Below are 20,661 nucleotides of genomic sequence, written 5' to 3' on the forward strand. Positions count from 1 at the left end.
ATTATAACTTCTTTTAACAGTATAATATCTGTTTTTATTGCATATATTTGCCACTTTTGTTATTCTAAAAACTGAAAGACATGATAAAAAAATCAAGGCCCTGCAACTACCAAGAAGGGCGAGTGCGATCTAACCATAAAGATCGCCTTTGCTCCACTGCAGTTTCGCATTTTATATACACAGACTGCAAAGCGAAAACTGTCACGGCTACTAAAATATCCAAAACCAGCAGCTTCATCAACTATGATTATTGTTGGTAGGTATAAACGATCGGATGTCACTGACCTCATGCGGCAATCAATTTTAGAAGCAATCAGATCGCATAATGCTCTCATCTTATAATATACCTTTTTTTGGGTATCTGCAATGTGTATTCTACCAACTATGTGGTGAAATTCCACGTACTATACAATACACTATATCGTCTATCCAGGTGCATTACACGTACACGATGGAGATGTTGCCACTGGTTATCGTATTAGGGATAAAAGCGTATGGTTAATGGACAATTTTATTAGGAGAACAAATATTTGTATTGACGTGATCGTATAAAATGTACAGTAATAATAATGATACAAATTACAAGTGTGATTTTTTATGTTTCAGCATTTCAGTAGGAGTCAAATACAATACACCTGGACAGTCAGGACAGTCGTAACGTTTGGCGTTCGGTTTTAATTTCGCCATAACATCTTCACATTCTTCACCTAGAATAGAAATAATAAAATTAACAAAAAAACTATTGCGAAATCGGACCAGTATAAATTATATTATAATTATAGTAATAGGTCTGACCCCAAGAGATTCTACACTATACGGCTTAAACTTGATTGACAATAAACATTATATACTGGGTTATTCACTGAGAATGCTCACCTCCATTTTTAATTTAATAATGAACTTATTCAACATTATTATATATGCAGTTATTAACTTTTAAGTCAATACTAAAGTAACACTGGACGGTGTGAATAAGTTCGTGATATTAATATTATCATGTATAAATATATAAATAGTATAAATAAGTGTATTGTATAAAGTAAATAATGTACTGTAGGTACGTAATGCTAAAAATGCTCAAGTCGCAACAAATAATATTTTTTAAATTACAATAAAATAACTAAATCATGTTTTATGCACAAAAATTTAATGAGACAATTTTAGGATAAACTAAAAATTAGAAAATTTCAAAAGCCTATAAATAGATTGAAATTAGTCTAAATATTTTGAAATATTCATTTTGTAATGTACTAATGTATATAGAATCTAGTAATTTATGGAATAATGGAATGTTTCAAGCATAGATTTATATTTTTTGAAGAACAAAAATTGTTAGAGAATAAATCGTTATTACACATTTGAATATAAATATAAAAATGTATACAAATTTTTTTTATTAAATTTCAGTAAACAAAAAGTAAGTAACTGCTCTGCTGTACAATATAAGTTAGTTTTTTGTGTTATGATTTAAAATGTTTTTTTAGTCTGATTTATATTTATTGTAGTTTATACTACAAAAATGAATACAATAGTTAATTATTTTCTACACGCAAACTCTGAAAACTCGAAACACTTTCTCAAAGAGAATCCCATAATTTCTACTAAGCTCACAAAAAAAAAAATCCGCACGTACCACTTTCAGGGCAACTCTTCAAAAATGACGTTTTCTATAGACTTTCCAATTCACCTTTCAAACTTAATATTATATATTGATGTTCTTATAGTTTGTAGAGTTTATGGGAACTTATAATACATCATCGTTAGACGTTAAGGATACTAAAAAGAGACGTTTGACAAATATTTTTTTAAAGTTCTATCACTTTTAATGTAGTTACATTTTTGAGAAATCCCTCTAAACAAATTTCAATTTGAGTAAAAGAGTAAAAAGTGTAAAAAAAATGTATTATTCACAAAATTATATTTTGAATCGAATTTTCCCAAGCACTCAATATTTAGGTACCTACTTTTAAAGTATAAAACTGATTAATTTCTTTTATTAAACTCAAAATAAAAATGCTTTAGGTGCTTCATTATATACGAATATTATATTTTTATTTATTTTATTTTTACGCTATAAAGCATTTGAGAAATATAATTATAGGTTTTATGGTTAACAGTTATAAAATGTAAGATATAAAAAAAAGGTTAAGATAGTGACAAAAAATTTTGACTAAATTTTTGAACCGGCTGAGAATTTTGTGTATACTCGTAGGATGATTGTTACCATACAAGGTAAAGGGCGACGGAATGTAAAAAAGTGAGTGATTTCTTATTGCAGGGTAGGTTGGGACAACGGAGCGAGATTGATGCGAGTAGATCGGGAACATCAACTGTGCAACTAATAAATTAATAATAAATGAAATATCAGCGTTAATATATGGCGAGAGTTATTTTGTTTAAAAATGTACATACATTTAAAACATGTGATTAAAATATATATGAAATAAAAACCCATTCAGTGTAGAAGAATATTTTTTGAAAGATTGGAACCGGAGTATTTAAAATATAAAGGTACTATGATATTAATAACAGTCGAGAGAGAGAGACAATGAGAGAATCAGAAACAGACAAGCAGAAGTGAAAATTATTAGCGTTGAGATAAGTGTTATTAAATTAAAATTAAAAACGATTGTTATTTGAACAGTTTTTAATTAAAAACTGAACAAAATAACTACTAATATAAAAAAAAATATTACTATAAATAATTCATGCATTCATTGTGGATAATGTGTTCTTATAGGTACGTGAAAAGCTCTATTTTCTTCGACATAATTGGTTATATAAACAAATAGATCAAAATCTTGAAAGCATGAAAAAAAATGATATAGTAACATTTACCTAAATATAATCATTAAGTATGCGTTTTTTTTCCTTTACTTCCTATTGGTAAAATCGTATTTGAGCGACCGTACTTTCATCGTATAAGATTGTAGATATATTTCAAAAAAATAAAATAAAAAAAGTACGGGTTTTTATAATTAATGATAACGTTTTCTAGATGTAATAGAATAGCTGATATACTCACTATTATTTATAATATTCTAAAATAAATACAAGAGTTATTTTTTACCAGAATTTTAAACAAGAACGGTCACTTGTCTTATGATCTGTATTTTTTTATAAAAATAAATTACGAAGCCTTATTTTAATCGCACTCCTAGAATTATAATATAAAATGCTCTTCCATAGCTGCATATACTATGTTTAAATATTTATTTTTAAACATAAGTATTACATTACATATTATTTCAGTTTCCGAGTATACATTATTATAACTTGTAGGGTAGGTATTATATAATTTGCGCTATAATTCGTGTATTTTTTAGCAATTTAAATAAAATGTCCAAGTCTATTTTGATGTTCAAATTAATTTGACCTACATAATAGTAATACGTAATTTAACGTAGTAACTATTCAATATTAGATTTATGAAAATAATGTATTAAATAAATATATATACTATATAGCCATATATGACATAGGCACCTACTTACTTGTTTTTAAAAGACATTAACATAGGTAGGTATTCGTTAAGACATTTAGCTACTTAAAGTTCTGAATACTACATTTTGTCTAATACTGTAAAATTTATTAAGAGTGCTGCATAAGAGGTTAGATTAAAATTGTCACCATAAATATGGTTATATACAAGCTAAATATTTTGTACTAAAATATAAAATGTAACTATTCTAAATAATAAAAAGAAAAAAAATTTTAATTTTATAACCAGAAAATTAAATAATTTTATTTAAGTTTGAAAATAATATGTATTATATTTTATTATATATTATATAATATATTACATTATATTACCATCATCCAACGTAAAAAAGTATCAATAATTAAATAGGTAGGTAGGTATCACAACAATTACTGTTCAAAATGAATTTACATAATACCTAGTTCCAATTCATTTGTCCTTGAGTGTCAAGAAATTAATATTTTATGAGTTAATGAATCTTTGTAGGCAGCTAAAAAATATTTTATGTTTGGACCTATAACTCAAACATAATAAGACTATAATATCTTGGTAAAACAATAGGTATTTATTTTTTATTAAATTGTTTAGTCTTAATTAATTTATACGGGTTCTGAATAGTGACAAGTATAAATGTCAAAGGTAATCTTTAAAAAGCAACTTTTGAGAAAAGTTGTATTCATTTTTATTTACTTGCGATTTTACCTTTATAACTATATGCTATTAGTTTAAAGTGTTTAGCGTGATTCATATTATTGTATTATTATACGTCATTAGATTAAATAATAATTCATACCAAGGTCATAAAGTCATTATTTTCGTATTTTATTTATTTTTAAGAGTGAAAAGTCAATATACCAACGCAGACATTATTTTAAGAAACGTTTTCATAATTCAAAAATCAAAATACGTAATATACCTACTATAATATCTTCATCACAAATAAAAATAATATTTCTCCGATTATTGTTTTTGTTTGCTAATAATACAATATTAAATATTAAAATGTATGTGCCATAATGGTAAATGAGGTAAGGTAAAATTGCTTCGAGATCAAAACAAGTACCTAATGTTCGAATTCCACTCCCGAAAACTACCAGCGGTAACCTACACAAAACTTCACTTCATTCAAATTTTTTGTCTTTACAATATACATAGTTTTCATATTCAATTACGCCATAGCCACAGGTTCACTTTTAATGGATTATAAATTATTTAATGGCATAATTCACATACACTTAGGAGGAAGAAAGTATTAACATTCTCAAGTTCAAACAAGATAAAATTTATACATTTCGTTAACATATCTCATATCAACATCGTTGGAAATAATATTATCAACACAATACAACATAATGTATAGATACATGTTTGTTGACAATAATCGCGGGCTTTCCCCCCCATTTTACGTTTATTTCTGAATTAGTTTAGTCATGTTACACTAAATCTATCGACAGTCGACATACATACAATTTTCAGCTAAAATTATTATTTACAAGTTTTATTGAATGATCATAATATTGAGTGCAATTAAATATTATCTTTTTTAAATCTGACGGCTGACACATGAGTACTAAATAGTAAATTGTGATTAAGGTGCTGTTCCGCACCTTCTCTGTGTCAATATGACTTTTATCTTACGGTAATGTAACAACTATGAATAGTTTCATTAGTCTAAAATATTTTTAATTTAACGTTACTATTACTCGTGATTATTTACTATTGAAAAATTCAAGTTATAATAATTAGGTACTATACGTCATAATATACTATACTATATATGGGTACTTGCGAGTAAATTGTATTTCAGAAAAAAAAACTTCAATTATAATATATAGGTACCAACCGATATATATATATATATATTATATTATATAACAGGTACAATGTACATACCTTCAGCGGTGCCGGAAGTAGTTTGAGAGTCACACACTTGCCGATGTTGCAGTTTTTCAAGAGCACTCGTCACTTCTATTGTGCTGTTGCAAAAGGGACAAATCCACGGATCGTACACCACTAGGCTTTGACCCGTTAAACTGAAAGTTCATCACTGACCGTAAGATAATGCCAGCCTAAATAAATGTATCAACTCACCAATCATATGTCAAGTACGGCGCTAGTCTTATTCCACCATATTTGTCATCTTCATACACCTGCCAGTCTTCACCGCAGAAAGGATTAGGACCCGCGAATGTTATTTCTTCGCCAGACGGTCCAACATACATGACTTTCTGGTCAGCGGCTAGAAGCCTCTTAATTGTGTAACCAATTTCAGCGTTCATAAACTGTACCATGTCTATGGACAGCTGACGTTCTGCTCTCCTATTACTCCTTTCTAAAAACACATGTTCAAATATTAAGCCGGTTCGGACTTGGGTAGCTGCAGTTTGTATTATAAAAATGTAAAGATCGTTATCAAATACCTTCGAGCTTAAGTTTTAAAAGATTATCCCAAGTATTACGGAGTTTTGTAGCTTTGAGTATTAAATTTTCAGCAGCTTCCGGTAGGGGAAACTCCAATTGCAACCAAGAGTCGCAAATGATTCTATAAATTACAGTTAAACAATTATTAGAAAATAAATACAATTAATGGATTACCTAGAAAATAGTTAATTAACACTTACTGGGAAAAATTCCGATTGGTGCAAATGTTTCTGCTAAACAAAAGAAGAGTCTGTGCTCCTGGCATCCGTAATGAGTTCATAATATACGCTTTGGTAGTTTCCAAAAGTGACCTGAAAATCATCGAAAGTTTTTAATTAATTATATATATATTTTTTTAAGATATTAAACAAAATATACTATTAACTGATTTATTTAAAAGTTTACAATGTTAACTTATATAAATGTAGTCAATAACCTAACCTAACCTAACCTAACCTAACCTCTACCCTAATCAAAATAAGTTTTCAATTTTTATTTAGAAATATATATTATATTTTCACAAAATATGAATTATATTATTAATTATTCACTAATATTATAAACTATAGATATACAAGGCGTAACATAAAGGTATGACAAATGAAAAATCTTGTATTCTAATCAATATTTTTTCATTTTTTTTTCATATAATTTATAGCCGTTTGTACTACACGTATAATATGGACTTTAATATTATATTAAATTATATGAAAAAAAAATGAAAAAATATTGATTAGAATAAAAGTTATTTCATTTGTCATATCTTTATGTTACACCCTGTATACTTAAACTATAACTTTTCACTTTTAACAAATAATGTTTAGTAGATCAGTTTGAAAAAATCGGGGAATTAGCCATGCTGTATAGTATACCTATATTGTGTGGAATGTACCTCGTCATTAATTATGAGGTCACTATTGATTAATACGGATGTGTTGAATTTGAACTCAATCGTTGAATACAATAAAAACGATTCAAAACAGAAATAATTTTCCAAAAAAAAAATCGAATATATTATTAAATAACATTAATACCTGTTATTAAGTGTAAAGTCAATACCTACCTTACAACGATATGAATAGGTACGCGATAGTTTTGACCAATAAAACATTTTTTTATCGATAATAATTTAAGACAAACTAATAAAATTGAAATTTTCTTATGCCTAAGCTCAAAAAGAATCAAAATATTGTATAAGGTGTATAGAAAATGTTAATATAAACTCAATTGAATGCATCTACAGTTATTATATTGTGTTTTGCTTTTCCAGACGCTTACGAAAATTACTACTGGGTCACTTTTCTACCGGAAAAGATAATATTGAAATTAAAATTCAAAGCATTTTTTCTACCATAGATACAATTTTTACAGGCCGAAAAAAACACATGTAGATACATATTCTGTAGACAAAAAGTCTCTCTGTACAGTAGATATCAAGTGGGTTACTGACACTCACGGTAATATATGTTTTAAATTTGAATTCAATGATTTATGACCTATTAGTATTACGGTAGGGTGATTTAATTTTTACTAAAATGGTTAGAATTATTATATAAATTAAAATTGAATGTATTATAATAGTTAACTTAACCTAACCTAACCTACTTCTATCAAATTATATTATTGTTATTAAGTTTCAAGTCAATACCACCTTGCCATTGAACAGTGTGAATAGGTTCATGGTATAAATAGGTACCTATATATAATAACTTAAAACTAAATAATCTAAATACTTTGAAAATGTCACTGCGCATAGTAAATATATATTATAAGATACGTAAACGTTTTAAATCACCGTGAATAATGTTTTTGAATTATAACGAAATAACTAACATCGTCGTTCTTTGTTTAAATACCTATGTATAATTAAACTTTAAATGTCTATAAAAAACTGTGTTAATATATTTTTAGATTTTTTGGTTATTATATTGGTTATAAACATGTCAAAAACAAACTTAGTAATAATAGTAATAGTCATTAAACCAAATAAACCACTCTTAGTTTTAGTAAAACAATTAGTTCAAATACATAAAAACAAATTGTAATGCTCACTGTTCGTTTATATCAATATTTAAACATAATATATATAATATACATTTATTTATTTTATACATTTAATTACATTTATTTTTGGGATCATATGTTTTCTTCGGAAAATCAAGTTTGGGAATAATAGGTATCTGTAATTTTTACGATTGATACATCTCTATCAATAACTTTAATATGTTTTTTAGACCCACCGACAGGGTTTAAATTTTAGAATACTTTTGACTAAACACATAGAACACATCTATTATAACGACATACTCGACAACTAGTTACTGTACATTACCCACTTGTTCACCTTTTTTTTTACTCACAACAATTTATGATTAACCTTGTATTAAAATTTATTAAAAATATTCAAGTTTTTGACCAGAAATTAAAAATAAAAATGAATATCTAAAAATAAAATTGTCTAATGTTTAAAAAATATAAATAGCTTAAAAAGAATAAAAATATTTTGAAAATTTTATGGTGTATAGAAAATTCTAATAAAATATCCGGTCGAAAATGTCTTGTTTTTACTTTTGACCCCTCCAAAGTACCAACTAGATTCACTTTACTACCAGAAACATGCGGAAGTTGAAAATCGATGAATTTGTATTGCTTCAAAAAGTGATAAGACACAAAAAAACACACATGATTGTAAAACCAATACATTCATCCACTCCGCTAAGAATTTATAAATATTTTTTTGTCACGCCTGCACCGAAAGTTTGGTTTTCGATGGCGGTTGAAGCGTTGGAAAGCGTCCTTTTTCCGTCCAGCGGTCGGTAAAGTGGGATTCCCTAATAGTGCCGGGCGGTAAAGTGGAAATCCCCAAAAGTGCCGGGCGATAAAGTGGAAATCCCCAAAAGTGCTGCGAGCACATTTTATACCCTGCACAGTCAATGAAATCGTATACCACGGTCGTCGGTTCCTTACAAATTATAAACTTTTGGTTACGTCTCATAATCATATTATAACCTCCATGCGTGACGCTTAAAATAAATAAAAGCAAATCGTTTCTTTCATGAAATATGTTGTTGTCGTGTAACTATATAGTCTATAGTTGTTGCATACCTTGCATTACCTCTGCCGTTATCAATGAATGCAGAGGCGTGACAAAAAATAGTATGTGTGGCTCGTCGCTCGCGCGGGAAGGCAATTTCAGTCTTGGCCGAAATTGCCCGCGACTGAAATGGCTCACTTCCCACCCTTGCCACACAATATAGAATGTTTATCTGCGTTTATCTCACATTAAGTAAATTAAATAAACGAATAAACAAAAACGTTTACATCCGAATAAAAATACCAAAACATTCTTTGTTTTCCGAATAAAATATGACGAGTTCACTTTTGTTAATCGTACAGTTGATCGATGGGTATGAAATGCGCAGTGCTTACAAAATAATTATGTCTAATGAAAATTAAAACCTAAAAATAAACAATTTTGTGAAATTCGTTTCATAGAATATACGTACATGACGCATTTAGAAAATTATGAAATATTAAAACAAATGTTCGATGAAAATTCAAGATTTTAGTAATATTGTAATAAACATTGTAAGATAGTTCGTAAAATTTTACTCGGACTCTGATAACGGGAAACACACTTGTGACGGACGTGTTAGAAACTTAATGATAACAAAATACAAATTTATAATGTAGTTTTTTTCCAAAGCACTGGTAGATTGCTTATGATAAAAAATTGTTTTCAAAAATAATGTCTGTAATGTATAATTACCGAATATAATGTTTTATTGCACTAAAATTCCACGAAAAAAATTAATAAAATAATACCACGCCCAGAACTACAAAAGTTATCAGTAAATTGCGTGCTTTTGTATTATGATAATATAATAAAGTACCTACTTTTATTTCAGTTATTATTATGTCAAATATTATACCTACGCGTGTATTAAGCACAAAGATCATAAATTCATAACAATGGCGCCAATGTTAAAGTATAAATAAATTACATTTTAAAAAGCCTAATGAAATTAAATATATACCTATTTAGTGTAGGGTAATGCAATAGGTTTGACTTATGATTAATTAACATGCTATTTTGTTTCATCAATAAATTTTTTTTTAATATCTAGAGTTTCTTTTTTAATTATTTTATCTTCTATACAAATCTAAACTACTTAAAACGGTACTTTTTATTTATATAATCATGAAGATACAGTGATAATATTATTTATAATAATAATTATTATAAATAATGAAATTGCATTAGAGGAATACCAACATTAAACGAATGTCCAACCTATTAGGAGGCTAAAACGAGAGAGTAAAATTGCCATGAGCCGCATTTTCCATGATATAAATGTAAACAACTTAAATATATTATAAAATTAAAACTATTTACAATAATACATATACATTATATGGGACTGGTCTAATGTGCGATCTACGGCGTATACCCAAGTGTTTCCCAACCAATGGGTCGCGATGTTTTTAAAATAATAAGGAAATTAGGTACCTCGATTATATAAAAAAAATAAATAATTGAATAAACCTAGAAAAATAATTTTATTTGATACCTCTATGAGTATCTATAATAATAATATGAAGTACAAAGGACCGTATTTAGAAATTTTGCACCCTCGGGCTCAAAATTCAAGGAGTCCAATTTCAATACATTTTTTTGTATCATAGTAAAATAGTAGATATAGTTATGGTGGCCAAACTTTTTTTAACCAAGGGGCATAAAAAAAATAATTGTTGATGTTTCTTTTCCAAAACAGAATGAGTGGAAAAAAAGGTTAAAACAATTATAAGAGATCCGTTGTTGGTATTTCGTGAAAGTCAGTGGCGTACGCGGGATTTTTAAATACTGGTGGAGTAACACAAATTGGATCCAGTTGGTATCTAATTTTGGGAGGTCTTAGTAATTTTTAAAATAATCAGGAAAAACAAAAACCAGTAAATGAAAATTTGTTAAAATTGTTTTGTTACCTTACCAAACCTTTGGTTGGACTCTTTTTATTTTAGTTTTCTTTTCTAAAAATGTCAATAAGACTTGAAAATGTAATACAAGACCTTTCATACAAGTAGTTCATACTTTAACCAAAAAATCATTATAGGAAAATTTGTATGCAAGAATTGTAATGTTTTTGCAAAAATATATTCAATCTACCTATGTATATATTATTAGTTATTGGCTATAACTTATCCGGTAAGTACATGAGTTAATATCCTTACTCCTTGCTTACTAGTTGAAACTTGATAAATATTTTTGAAAAAAGTAATAATAATACTGTCAATGAGAGTGGGGTCTTCTTGAAGGTGATATCAAGTATTAAACAAAAGTCCATATCAAGTTTGGTATCAAATATGAAATGAATATATAAATTCAAAGTACACTTAATTTTTTTTTGCGTACTTTGTTGTCTAGGGGGACATGTCTCCCCTTGCACTCCTCCCACTAATGGGCACCCTTGGGTCATATTCATATGAGTAAACATGGCTTAACATTTTAAACTGAAATATCAGTATCATTGTTATTTGTTCAGCACATCATTTTTCAGATTAACGTTCAATTAAAAATTAAAAATTAAATTTTTTGTTAATTTTATCTGATTTCATCTCCCAAAAGCCCTTTCTCCACCTTAAAGTATAACTAGTATTGTAGGACATAAATCTTACAATGGATATAATTTTATTTTCATTAACTTATATTATTTAATTACGATTGTGGAAAATGTTTTTAATTATTATCATATTTTAATTAAAAAATAATATTTATATTTAACAGAATTAGGTACCTATTCATTATTCAGTATTACAATATATTAAAATTAAATGATAAAATTATCTATAATAAAAATTATTATTAATAATATTAGACATATAGGAATTATGGCATTCTTGGTTTTTTTTTAGTGTGGAGGTTGTTTACCTAATAAAAAGTAAATTAGTGGGTTGACAAAACAAAAAGATTGGGAAAAACTGGTATACGCTATACAAAGTGTGATATTCAGTATATATCGATACCTAAAATAATAAAAAAATCTCATAATTGAATGTTTAAATAATACATCACAAACACAAAATGTATTTGTTTTTGTCATGCTGAGAGATCAAATTATTTAAAAATATAATATATTGCCTAAAATATTATTACAATAAAATTGTATAACAAATAATCAAAATTATGTATATTGTGTTAAAATTAATGTTATTGGTTATTAGTAGGGTTGAGATTTAAATGCCCTTAATACCATACAAATATGCTCTAAAATAAATGCCCTTAAAAAATGAATTTCACCTTAAAAATGATCTAAAAATAAAAAAAAGTGGAAGTAAGCAAAGAAATTCATAATAAAATTGTTAGCTTTGAAGTATTCGTTTCATGAAATGAATAACGTACTTGGAAAGCATTGTCTAAGATCAACCAAAAAAATATGCACTTTGCATTGAAATCCGGGCCCTAGTTATTAGTTATTACTTATTTTAATCACTATAAAAATTATTATTAAATTAATAAAATCAAATAATAAGACTTGTATTCTATTAAATAACCAACTTTATTAAAAACATCATTATACTTGCAAGATAAATTTTTTTAGTTTAAGTATCAGTTCTATGATAGGCCTGGTTAAATATTGTAAAATGCAAATCAATAAATTATTATACTTACATATATATTAATATTTGATGCTTAGAGCTTACAGTATTTTTTCCTTTTGACTCAGGAACATAGATTATTTCAGACTCAGTGAGTTGAAGTACATCTGAATGATTACCAAAATAACTCATAGGATGGAGAGATACAAATGGTTTACCTTCAGTATGAAATAAATGTTCTTTAGTAGTCTATAAATAAACAATAGAATAATAAATAAGTATGGCCTTAAAAAAACAAAAGTATGATTCTAAATATTTGGATACAATTATTTAGAATAAAACAGCATTTTTGAAAATTAATGTTAAATTTTTTTAACCTTGCAAGAATTGAACTCATCAGTAATTGCTATATGAGGATACAGTCCACTACTTAAAATTATTTTTAACATCATTAAGTCTTTATAGCTAATTGCAGTTGATCCTTTTAATAGTTGCTAAAAAAAAAAAATTATTGTTATTCAATGTTTTGGTTTTATAATTTAAAATGTAAATTTTTACTTTAACTTGTCGCTGATTATGCCGCATTCTAAAATCTATATCTCTTATATCAACTGAATCATCTTCAGCATCTAAATTGTCCTCAATTTCCCACATATCCTTTTTTAATACTTTTCTTTTTCTTGAATCTTCCTCTTTGTGTGTTTTTTTCATACCACGTAATAGTTTTAACTCACCATGTCTAAGGGCTCTTTCTGCACTAGTCATATCATCCATATTTTTTTCTTCATTTTTTACTAAACCACATTCCTAGAAAAAAAATAATTTAAATATGATTTTAGTATTTTACTGTCAAACAAATTAAGTACAGTAAAATATTTACATCCAACAAATCTTTAAATTGTCGCCGCAATTTGGTCATCTCATAAAAACGTTGTTCTTCAAAACCTCGCCTCTTACACCATTGACGTGTATTGGTATTTTGACCATCACTCTTCAACTCTAGCCATTGCTTAAAAGCATTAAGTAGAATTATTGGATCACCATGATCAGATTCTAAATCCATTCTAGCTCTCTAAACAAACAGATCCATTATAGTTTGTATTAATATTTAATTTTATTATTCAACTGATTATACTTCGCATTCAGGATCTTTGTATGCCTTATTAGTGAATGGTGTTTGAACTGATAGAACACATGCTAATGACAATACAGGTTCTAATTGATCAAACAGAGATCCCATAATTAACATTTTCCCGAGCGGTATGTCAACTGGAAGTCGCGATAACATGTTTCCGATTGGGGTCAACCTTTCTTCTTTTGTTAATGCCCCCTAAAATAAAAATTTTTATTTAGTAATAAGTTACTAAGTAAATAGTTAATATTTAATTGGATATTGTATTTGGTTTTGGTGACATGGCTTTTAATAACTTGTAAAGTTGTATTCACTCTACATTTTTAACATATACAGTAACGGCACAACATTCAATCATACACCTTTGAAAATTGCTATTTAATACCATAGTCAAAATAACAGACTAATAAAAACATACAACAAAGTATAAGCCGTAACATGATAAAATAGATATATAATTTAAATGTAGACGTACAATTAAATTTTTCTTAGCTTACATGTTGTTTTAAGGATTCTATGGCATTTTCTATATTTTCTGGTTGTGGTGGTTCAATAAATGGAAATAGCCGAGCATTAGGCAATCCCATGGCTACCATTTGCAATAACAATGCATCTAGGGGTACTTTTTGTAGCTCTGGTGTACTGTAGTCTGCCATAGCATCAAATTCATCTTCAGAATACAATCGATAGCAAACTCCCGGACCGGTACGACCTGAGTGAAATGTGGAATGTGAAACTAATATAATTGCTAATATAACAATATAATAAATACCAGCTCTCCCTTTGCGTTGATCAGCACTTGCCTTGCTCACCCAGAATTCCTTAAGTCTTTGCACCTTACTGGTTGAATCATAGCTCATTTCTTTTACCTTTCCAGAATCAATGACAAATCTAATACCATCTATAGTGATTGAAGTTTCTGCTATGTTGGTGGATACAATACATTTTCTTGTACCTTCAGGTGCATAATCAAAAACCTGAATTAAACAAGCAATATTACTATAAAATGTTCAATCTGTATTTAATAATTTTGTTAATAGTACCTTATCTTGTTCTCCCAATGACATTGAACTGTGCAAAGGAAGTATAATCCAAGTGTCATTTTTTTCACAATAAATTCTAGCTGCATCTGCAACTGCTGTAATTTCCGCCATACCACTTAAAAACATAAGTACATCTCCTCTTTCATGTTTAGGATATTTTTTGTCGATCATTTGCATAATTTTTATAAAAGGAGATGGATCAAAACGTTCTGATTTCTTGCCTAGTACTTTCATTTCGCTAATAATTGGATGATATTCTAACTTAATAGGATATAAACGACCTGGTACCTACAAAAACACATTTTTATTAACTGACATATTAAACTTTTATAGTTAGTTTAGTAATATTAACAAACATTGTCAACAAACAAACATGAGGTCCTTATGATATACAATTTACCTGTATTAATTTTGCTAATGGAGAAAAGTACTTGCTAAAAAGGTCTACATTGATGGTGGCAGACATAAGAACAAGTTTAACATCAGATCTTTGATGTAGCAAACATTTCATAACACCTAACAAAAAGTCTCCATGTAAATGACGTTCATGTATTTCATCCAAAACAATAACATCATATTGTGACAATAAATCCTCGCCACAGACCTACATAAATACATTATAGACAATTATTGTTTCAACGAGCAAAATAATATCAATATATTTAATAATAATGTATAACATAGTAACCTGTCTTAATAATAATCCTTCAGTTAAGAACAAAATTTTCGTGTCTTTATTAACTGTTTTTTCAAACCGAATTTGATATCCCACATCATTATTATGAATGGATAAAGATTCATAGGCTACTCGCTTTGACAGCGATATACACGCAATACGACGCGGTTGGGTACAAGCTATAATAGATTATTTGCATGAGAAACAATCGTAGATACTAGAATAAAATTACTAGAATTCGTATTTCAATAAATGTACCTATTCTCTTAAAACCCGCGTTTGATAAGTATTGTGGAATCTGGGTAGATTTTCCACATCCAGTATCTCCAGCAATAATTACAACTCTGTGATGTCTCACTGCTTCAATAATTTCATCTCTTAAACCAAAAAAAAATGTGTTAGAGTGATAATTTCAAAATTGTTATTAATTGCTCACTTGAATTGAAAAACTGGTAAATTCTGTTGTGTTTCTCTAAGTTTTTTCAATTTGTTGAACTTTTCTTTTTGCTTAAAATCCATGTACATAAGAACCAACTGACGAAACTTAGATATATCTTCTTTATTTAAAGGTCTTTTTTCATAAGCTTCTTCTTGATCATATGTAGGTAACCTTGAAGCTAATTCATCATCAGAATAATATATTTTTAAGTTAATTAAATGCATTTTGTCAAACACTTCTGGAAGCTCAAGAGGATTAGAACTTAAACTAGCTACAATAGAATTATCAATGGTTGTTTTTTTCGTAGTAAATGATTCAAACTTTTTTACAAATAACCAAACATCATTTATGTCTTCAACTAATTCTTCATTAAAAAATACTTTTTCCAAAATACGTTTATAATCCAAAAAAGTAAAAGGTCTTTTTGAAGTTTTTTGGTGTTTTGAATTGTAATTTTCATCATTGGGGTTTCTTCGTTTTTCACGATACATTTTTCTTAAGTTAATCCTGTAGTATAAAATAATAAATATATAAATGATTGAATATATTATGTAGTGTAATGAAATAAAAAATAGTAAAATCATTATTCTATAGTAAAGTTTATAGTAATGCCTCCTCCCTTCATCCACATTATATTTCATAGTCCAATACCTATACATAAATTAAATGCCGATATTATTAAAACTATAATTATTTATATTTTTTGAGTTTATACAATTGATATTATTTACACAGTACACACAAATTAAAATGTAATGAATAAAACCAACATATTCTAAAGATCAAATCAAAATTGACATAATAATCATTATAACTAGGGTTAGGATTTCAAAGTAATATGAAATGGTAAAATATTCGTTTTATTTTATTAAAGATTAATATGCTAAAGTATGCAATAAAAATAGAATAAATTATATATCGAAGTTCCCAATAAATTGTCAACCATAATTAAAGAAAAGAGAATTGTCATATAATTTTAAAACGGATTGTATTAAGTTACTTTTTATGTAAGCTAACTAATATTTGCTAGTCTTATTTTTAAACAAATCAATAGCATTTTTAATACATTTTTACATTTTTTTCTTCAGACTAAATAACTGATTTTATAAATTTAAATTAGAAGGGTAATGTGATGTGGCATTTAGCTTATTACCCTAATTTTGTTTAAATTTAGCATGAAACATGAGTTTATAATGATTATAGTTAAAATATGTAAAACAAAAAATAGATTATTTATATCAATATGAGACAATAAGTTAACATGACTAACCAAATTTGTAAAGGGACGCTGCAAAAAAAAATATATACAAAACAATTCATATAAACCCCCTATCCCTTATTATAACTAATAAACATTTGTTAGAGCTTAACACTAATTTATAAACAAAATTGGTTAATTAATCATAAACAGGAATTAAGATTTGTCTGCAATTGTGATTTTTAAAATAACAATATGATAATAAGTTATATTATATAAACAGATTTATTTTTAGGTTAAAACAAGTATCACAACTAATATATATATAATATAATCTATAATATATTTTAAAATAAATGACATCATGTTATAATTTTAACTAGAAAAGAAAAATTCAATCATAGCTATTTTGATGTAAATCACTAACTTCCTCCAAAATATCTTCGACAACATCAGTTTTTGAAGGCAAGGCATTTGTAAATAAGTTACCTAGAATAATGGTATAAAATACAATTAGTTTTTATTTCAAGCTTAATAAATATTGTAAGCTATTAAGCTTCATAGTAAATATCTCATTAAAATTAATAAATAAGATAATATTGTAAAAATATTTTATAAAAACAACCGAATTTTAATAGTTTAAGTTGTTTAACCGTTTCCCTGCTGTGGACGAGTATGTGTCCAATGTAAGCGACTCTATGCTGCATACATTTTACCAAAACAATAATTTATCAAGTGTTGACCTATTGTGTTTATAACAATGACCCTTGTTGCAACAGTTTTGATAATAATAATAAAAAAATGGTTAACAAACATAAGTGCCTATAGGTAAATCATTATTAATATTTTAGAGATAAAAAAAATACTTTTGTTGCTTACCAATAGTATTAGGAGACATTTTTTCTACAATCACTTTGCACTTTCTGCGTGTATTGACTTGATAAACAGTATGTTTGTATGGTAATTCAAGAGCGGAAAAATCAATATTGAGTCCTGGATTAATGGCTGGAAGTCCAGTATAAGGATGTATGAAATCAGCCCAATAACCAGCACTTTGAAGACGATCACTTATACCAAAAGCAGCATGCAGATACTAGAAATTCATACAAAAATATATTTTGAATAGTTATTTAAAAAATAAGTATCTGAAATTTCATAAAAAATATTATTTTGTATTTACTTGTCTTGTTAAATTTGACATATTTGTATTAGAGGTTTGCTTTAAATTGATTGTGATCATGCATAGACTGAAATTTTTCAAATGAGGTACATTGAATCGCTCAGTGATTTCTAAGTAAATATAAACAACAATTATAATTAATAAACAAATAAATTCAAATACTACACTACATACCAGATTTTAAGAGAATTGGGCAGTCTTGAGTATAATAATTTAGTCTTGTGGTTATGATGCAGTCCTGTAAGCATATGTTATAAATTAATAAAAGATCATATAAAATTGCATAATATCTCTTATATAATAGGAATTGATAGAAATCGGTGGGAGAAAGGCACACAAATAGTTTTTCCAGTTCCCCTAAAGTAATTGAAAAAATAATTTTAAAATTTAAAATTTAGGAATATTATGCACAGTATATGGAGTTAAAAAATTTAAATTTTTGTAACAAAAATTAAATTATTAAATTATATTTATAATAATAGATAGGTATACACAATTATTTAAATAAATATTTTGACTGAAAACACAAGTTGGTGAGAATGTTCACCCACAGCCACACAAAAAATATATTCTAAAAATTAATTAAAATACATAGGAAATTCACTGCTGATCACCATGGTGTTTGTGATAGAACTATCGGTGCGTAAAAAGCAGTTCCCGAACGCGAATTAATATGTTAGTGCTTGTATCGTCTATACTTCGTAGCATTATCTTTATCTTACTATACTTATTGAGTCCATTTAAAACAGTTGAACATATATACAAAATTATAATATCTACTATAAAACTTTCAAGAGCTTAGAAATTTCTGAAGACCAATTTATGATATGAATTGTAAAATATACAGGGGAATCTCACTATTAAATTTATTGTATAAAGTACTGTCTATTATTCTACTCAATAAAATAAAAACATTATAATCAATAATTTTATCAAGATTTAAAACCAACAAATTTATATTAATAATGGAGTCAACAAAAATTTTTAGTTTTCTTCCAATTTCTTAACCGATTTGATTATTTATTGAAACAATTTTTGCTATACAATATGGCAACTATTATGTGAAAGTTAAATTGATACAGTGTCAAGTCCTGAGTCCAATATGCAAGTTAAATGATAGGTATAACACAATAATTTTTTTTTAAATAACTCAAATCTAACTTGATTATTGTAAGTATTGTAATAAACAAATTCAATAATTCAAGCCTCATGGAACACAACTATGGGATTAGGTAAGTCCAACATTGAAACTATTCAACGCTGCTATAACATTGCCCTTCATACTATTGTCGCAGTGTACCAGTACCACAGAAACAACATTATCCACTGATATTTGATAAAGACTTCCATCAAGAACAAGGCTATTAAGTTTGCCCGCAAACATGAGACAAGGTTGGTTTAATACCTACAATAATTCAGCAACAATCCAACTACTCAATAGCTCTCAAGACATAAGGTGTCTCGAGTGACTTCAAATATTAGACTAAGACCGAGGCCTCTCTAGTGGGAGTGATAACCCAACATGTTTTATACAAACCTACTAAAAATATGTATGTACACCTTTGAAATGTACAGTTAAAGATTATAGATTGATATAATAAAAAGACTTTGGATAATTTAAAAAAAAAAAATAGTAGTTCAAGTACCATAGCTAGGTGTCTGTCATTATACATTTTTTTTTTATAAACTGTTATTATTATTAGGTATTATATAAAAACAATATACTAAGCATTTATAATTTACATTACTTGAGTTGTTATAGGAGAGGGCATTAACAAATAAGAGGGCCCAAAAATGTAGCTGTAGTCACCACCTGAAATTCAGGTCAGCGCACACATATACATTATCTTATTTTTGTAAAATTTATAGTAGGTAGTTACCAAGCGTAAAATCACTTGAACAGTGTTTTCAAAATATTAATTTTTAAATATTGTATTTTAATAAAAACCAACTTACCTCGGGCGCAATACCCACATTGTTAGGTAATTTGAACTGGCTATCTTTATGTCTTGGTAGTAGTTGCCAATTAGGATTTGTTCGGAATTCAGAATCTTCAATTTTCTATCATTATAATTATTATAATTTGTTAATCATATTCAAATAATATATAGGTACCTAACCATTTATATAAAAATTAAAAAGCAATTTCAAAAATCTATTTTAGGATGAAAATATGTAAATAAAACATTCGTTATAATTAAAATTATAATGGAATAACCTAAATTAAAATATTAAATAGATAATATTTATCTACAGAAAAAAAATGTCTAGTTACTTTTCCATGTATAATTAGTACTTACATTACATTTGTAGGTACAATATAATAAAAATAATGAATATACTTATTATTATTAGGTACACACTACAGATGTATTAAAATTTAAAATGGTAGGAAACACTATTTTTTTTTGTTTTCTTATTTACCTAGTAGTTACAAATTTACTACTTTTGACAAATTTCTAATAATAAAAATGATATTACTTACCATAACGAG

At 27.1% G+C, this 20,661-nt stretch overlaps 2 protein-coding genes across 3 annotated transcripts; both read right to left on the bottom strand.

The window, feature by feature from the left end:
* Window positions 1-493: 493 nt before the first annotated feature.
* LOC132953435 (probable ATP-dependent RNA helicase DHX34) lies at window positions 494-16,570 on the bottom strand. Of its 2 annotated transcripts, XM_061025858.1 has the most exons (17): window positions 15,787-16,570; window positions 15,609-15,727; window positions 15,363-15,529; window positions 15,075-15,278; window positions 14,675-14,962; window positions 14,404-14,608; window positions 14,129-14,343; window positions 13,635-13,829; window positions 13,380-13,571; window positions 13,058-13,306; window positions 12,877-12,993; window positions 12,573-12,748; window positions 6,103-6,213; window positions 5,902-6,023; window positions 5,573-5,813; window positions 5,375-5,514; window positions 494-707 (listed from the first exon to the last, which is right to left on the bottom strand). In XM_061025858.1, the coding sequence occupies exons 1-17, from the start codon at window positions 16,446-16,448 to the stop codon at window positions 580-582; spliced, it is 3,531 nt and encodes a 1,176-aa protein (XP_060881841.1). In that variant the 5' UTR covers window positions 16,449-16,570; the 3' UTR covers window positions 494-579. The 2 variants fall into 2 exon arrangements, with proteins under 2 accessions (XP_060881841.1, XP_060881842.1); XM_061025859.1 differs by lacking the exon at window positions 494-707 and having other exon boundaries at window positions 5,389-5,528.
* Window positions 16,571-16,608: 38 nt separating this feature from the next.
* Window positions 16,609-20,273, bottom strand: LOC132953436 (cobalamin trafficking protein CblD-like). Its single transcript, XM_061025860.1, has 5 exons — window positions 20,124-20,273; window positions 18,342-18,405; window positions 18,168-18,277; window positions 17,867-18,080; window positions 16,609-17,476 (listed from the first exon to the last, which is right to left on the bottom strand). The coding sequence occupies exons 3-5, from the start codon at window positions 18,225-18,227 to the stop codon at window positions 17,382-17,384; spliced, it is 369 nt and encodes a 122-aa protein (XP_060881843.1). The 5' UTR covers window positions 18,228-18,277; window positions 18,342-18,405; window positions 20,124-20,273; the 3' UTR covers window positions 16,609-17,381.
* Window positions 20,274-20,661: the final 388 nt, after the last annotated feature.

The sequence above is a fragment of the Metopolophium dirhodum genome, unplaced genomic scaffold, assembly GCF_019925205.1.
Source record: "Metopolophium dirhodum isolate CAU unplaced genomic scaffold, ASM1992520v1 scaffold4, whole genome shotgun sequence".
NCBI classification, from domain to species: domain Eukaryota; kingdom Metazoa; phylum Arthropoda; class Insecta; order Hemiptera; family Aphididae; genus Metopolophium; species Metopolophium dirhodum.

Excerpts from the sequence above, each read along its gene's own strand:
- LOC132953435 (XM_061025858.1), bottom strand. The coding sequence starts at position 16,448 with ATGTATAGGTATTGGACTATGAAATATAATGTGGATGAAGGGAGGAGG. Across the intron at positions 14,963-15,074 it reads CATTAGCAAAATTAATACAG|GTACCAGGTCGTTTATATCC; the intron begins GTAAATTGTATA and ends GTGTTTTTGTAG. Across the intron at positions 6,214-12,572 it reads CATCAAATATTAATATATAT|GTCACTTTTGGAAACTACCA; the intron begins GTAAGTATAATA and ends GATGATTTTCAG.
- LOC132953436 (XM_061025860.1), bottom strand. The coding sequence starts at position 18,227 with ATGATCACAATCAATTTAAAGCAAACCTCTAATACAAATATGTCAAAT. Across the intron at positions 18,081-18,167 it reads TGTCAAATTTAACAAGACAA|TATCTGCATGCTGCTTTTGG; the intron begins GTAAATACAAAA and ends ATGAATTTCTAG. Across the intron at positions 17,477-17,866 it reads AATGTCTCCTAATACTATTG|GTAACTTATTTACAAATGCC; the intron begins GTAAGCAACAAA and ends CCATTATTCTAG.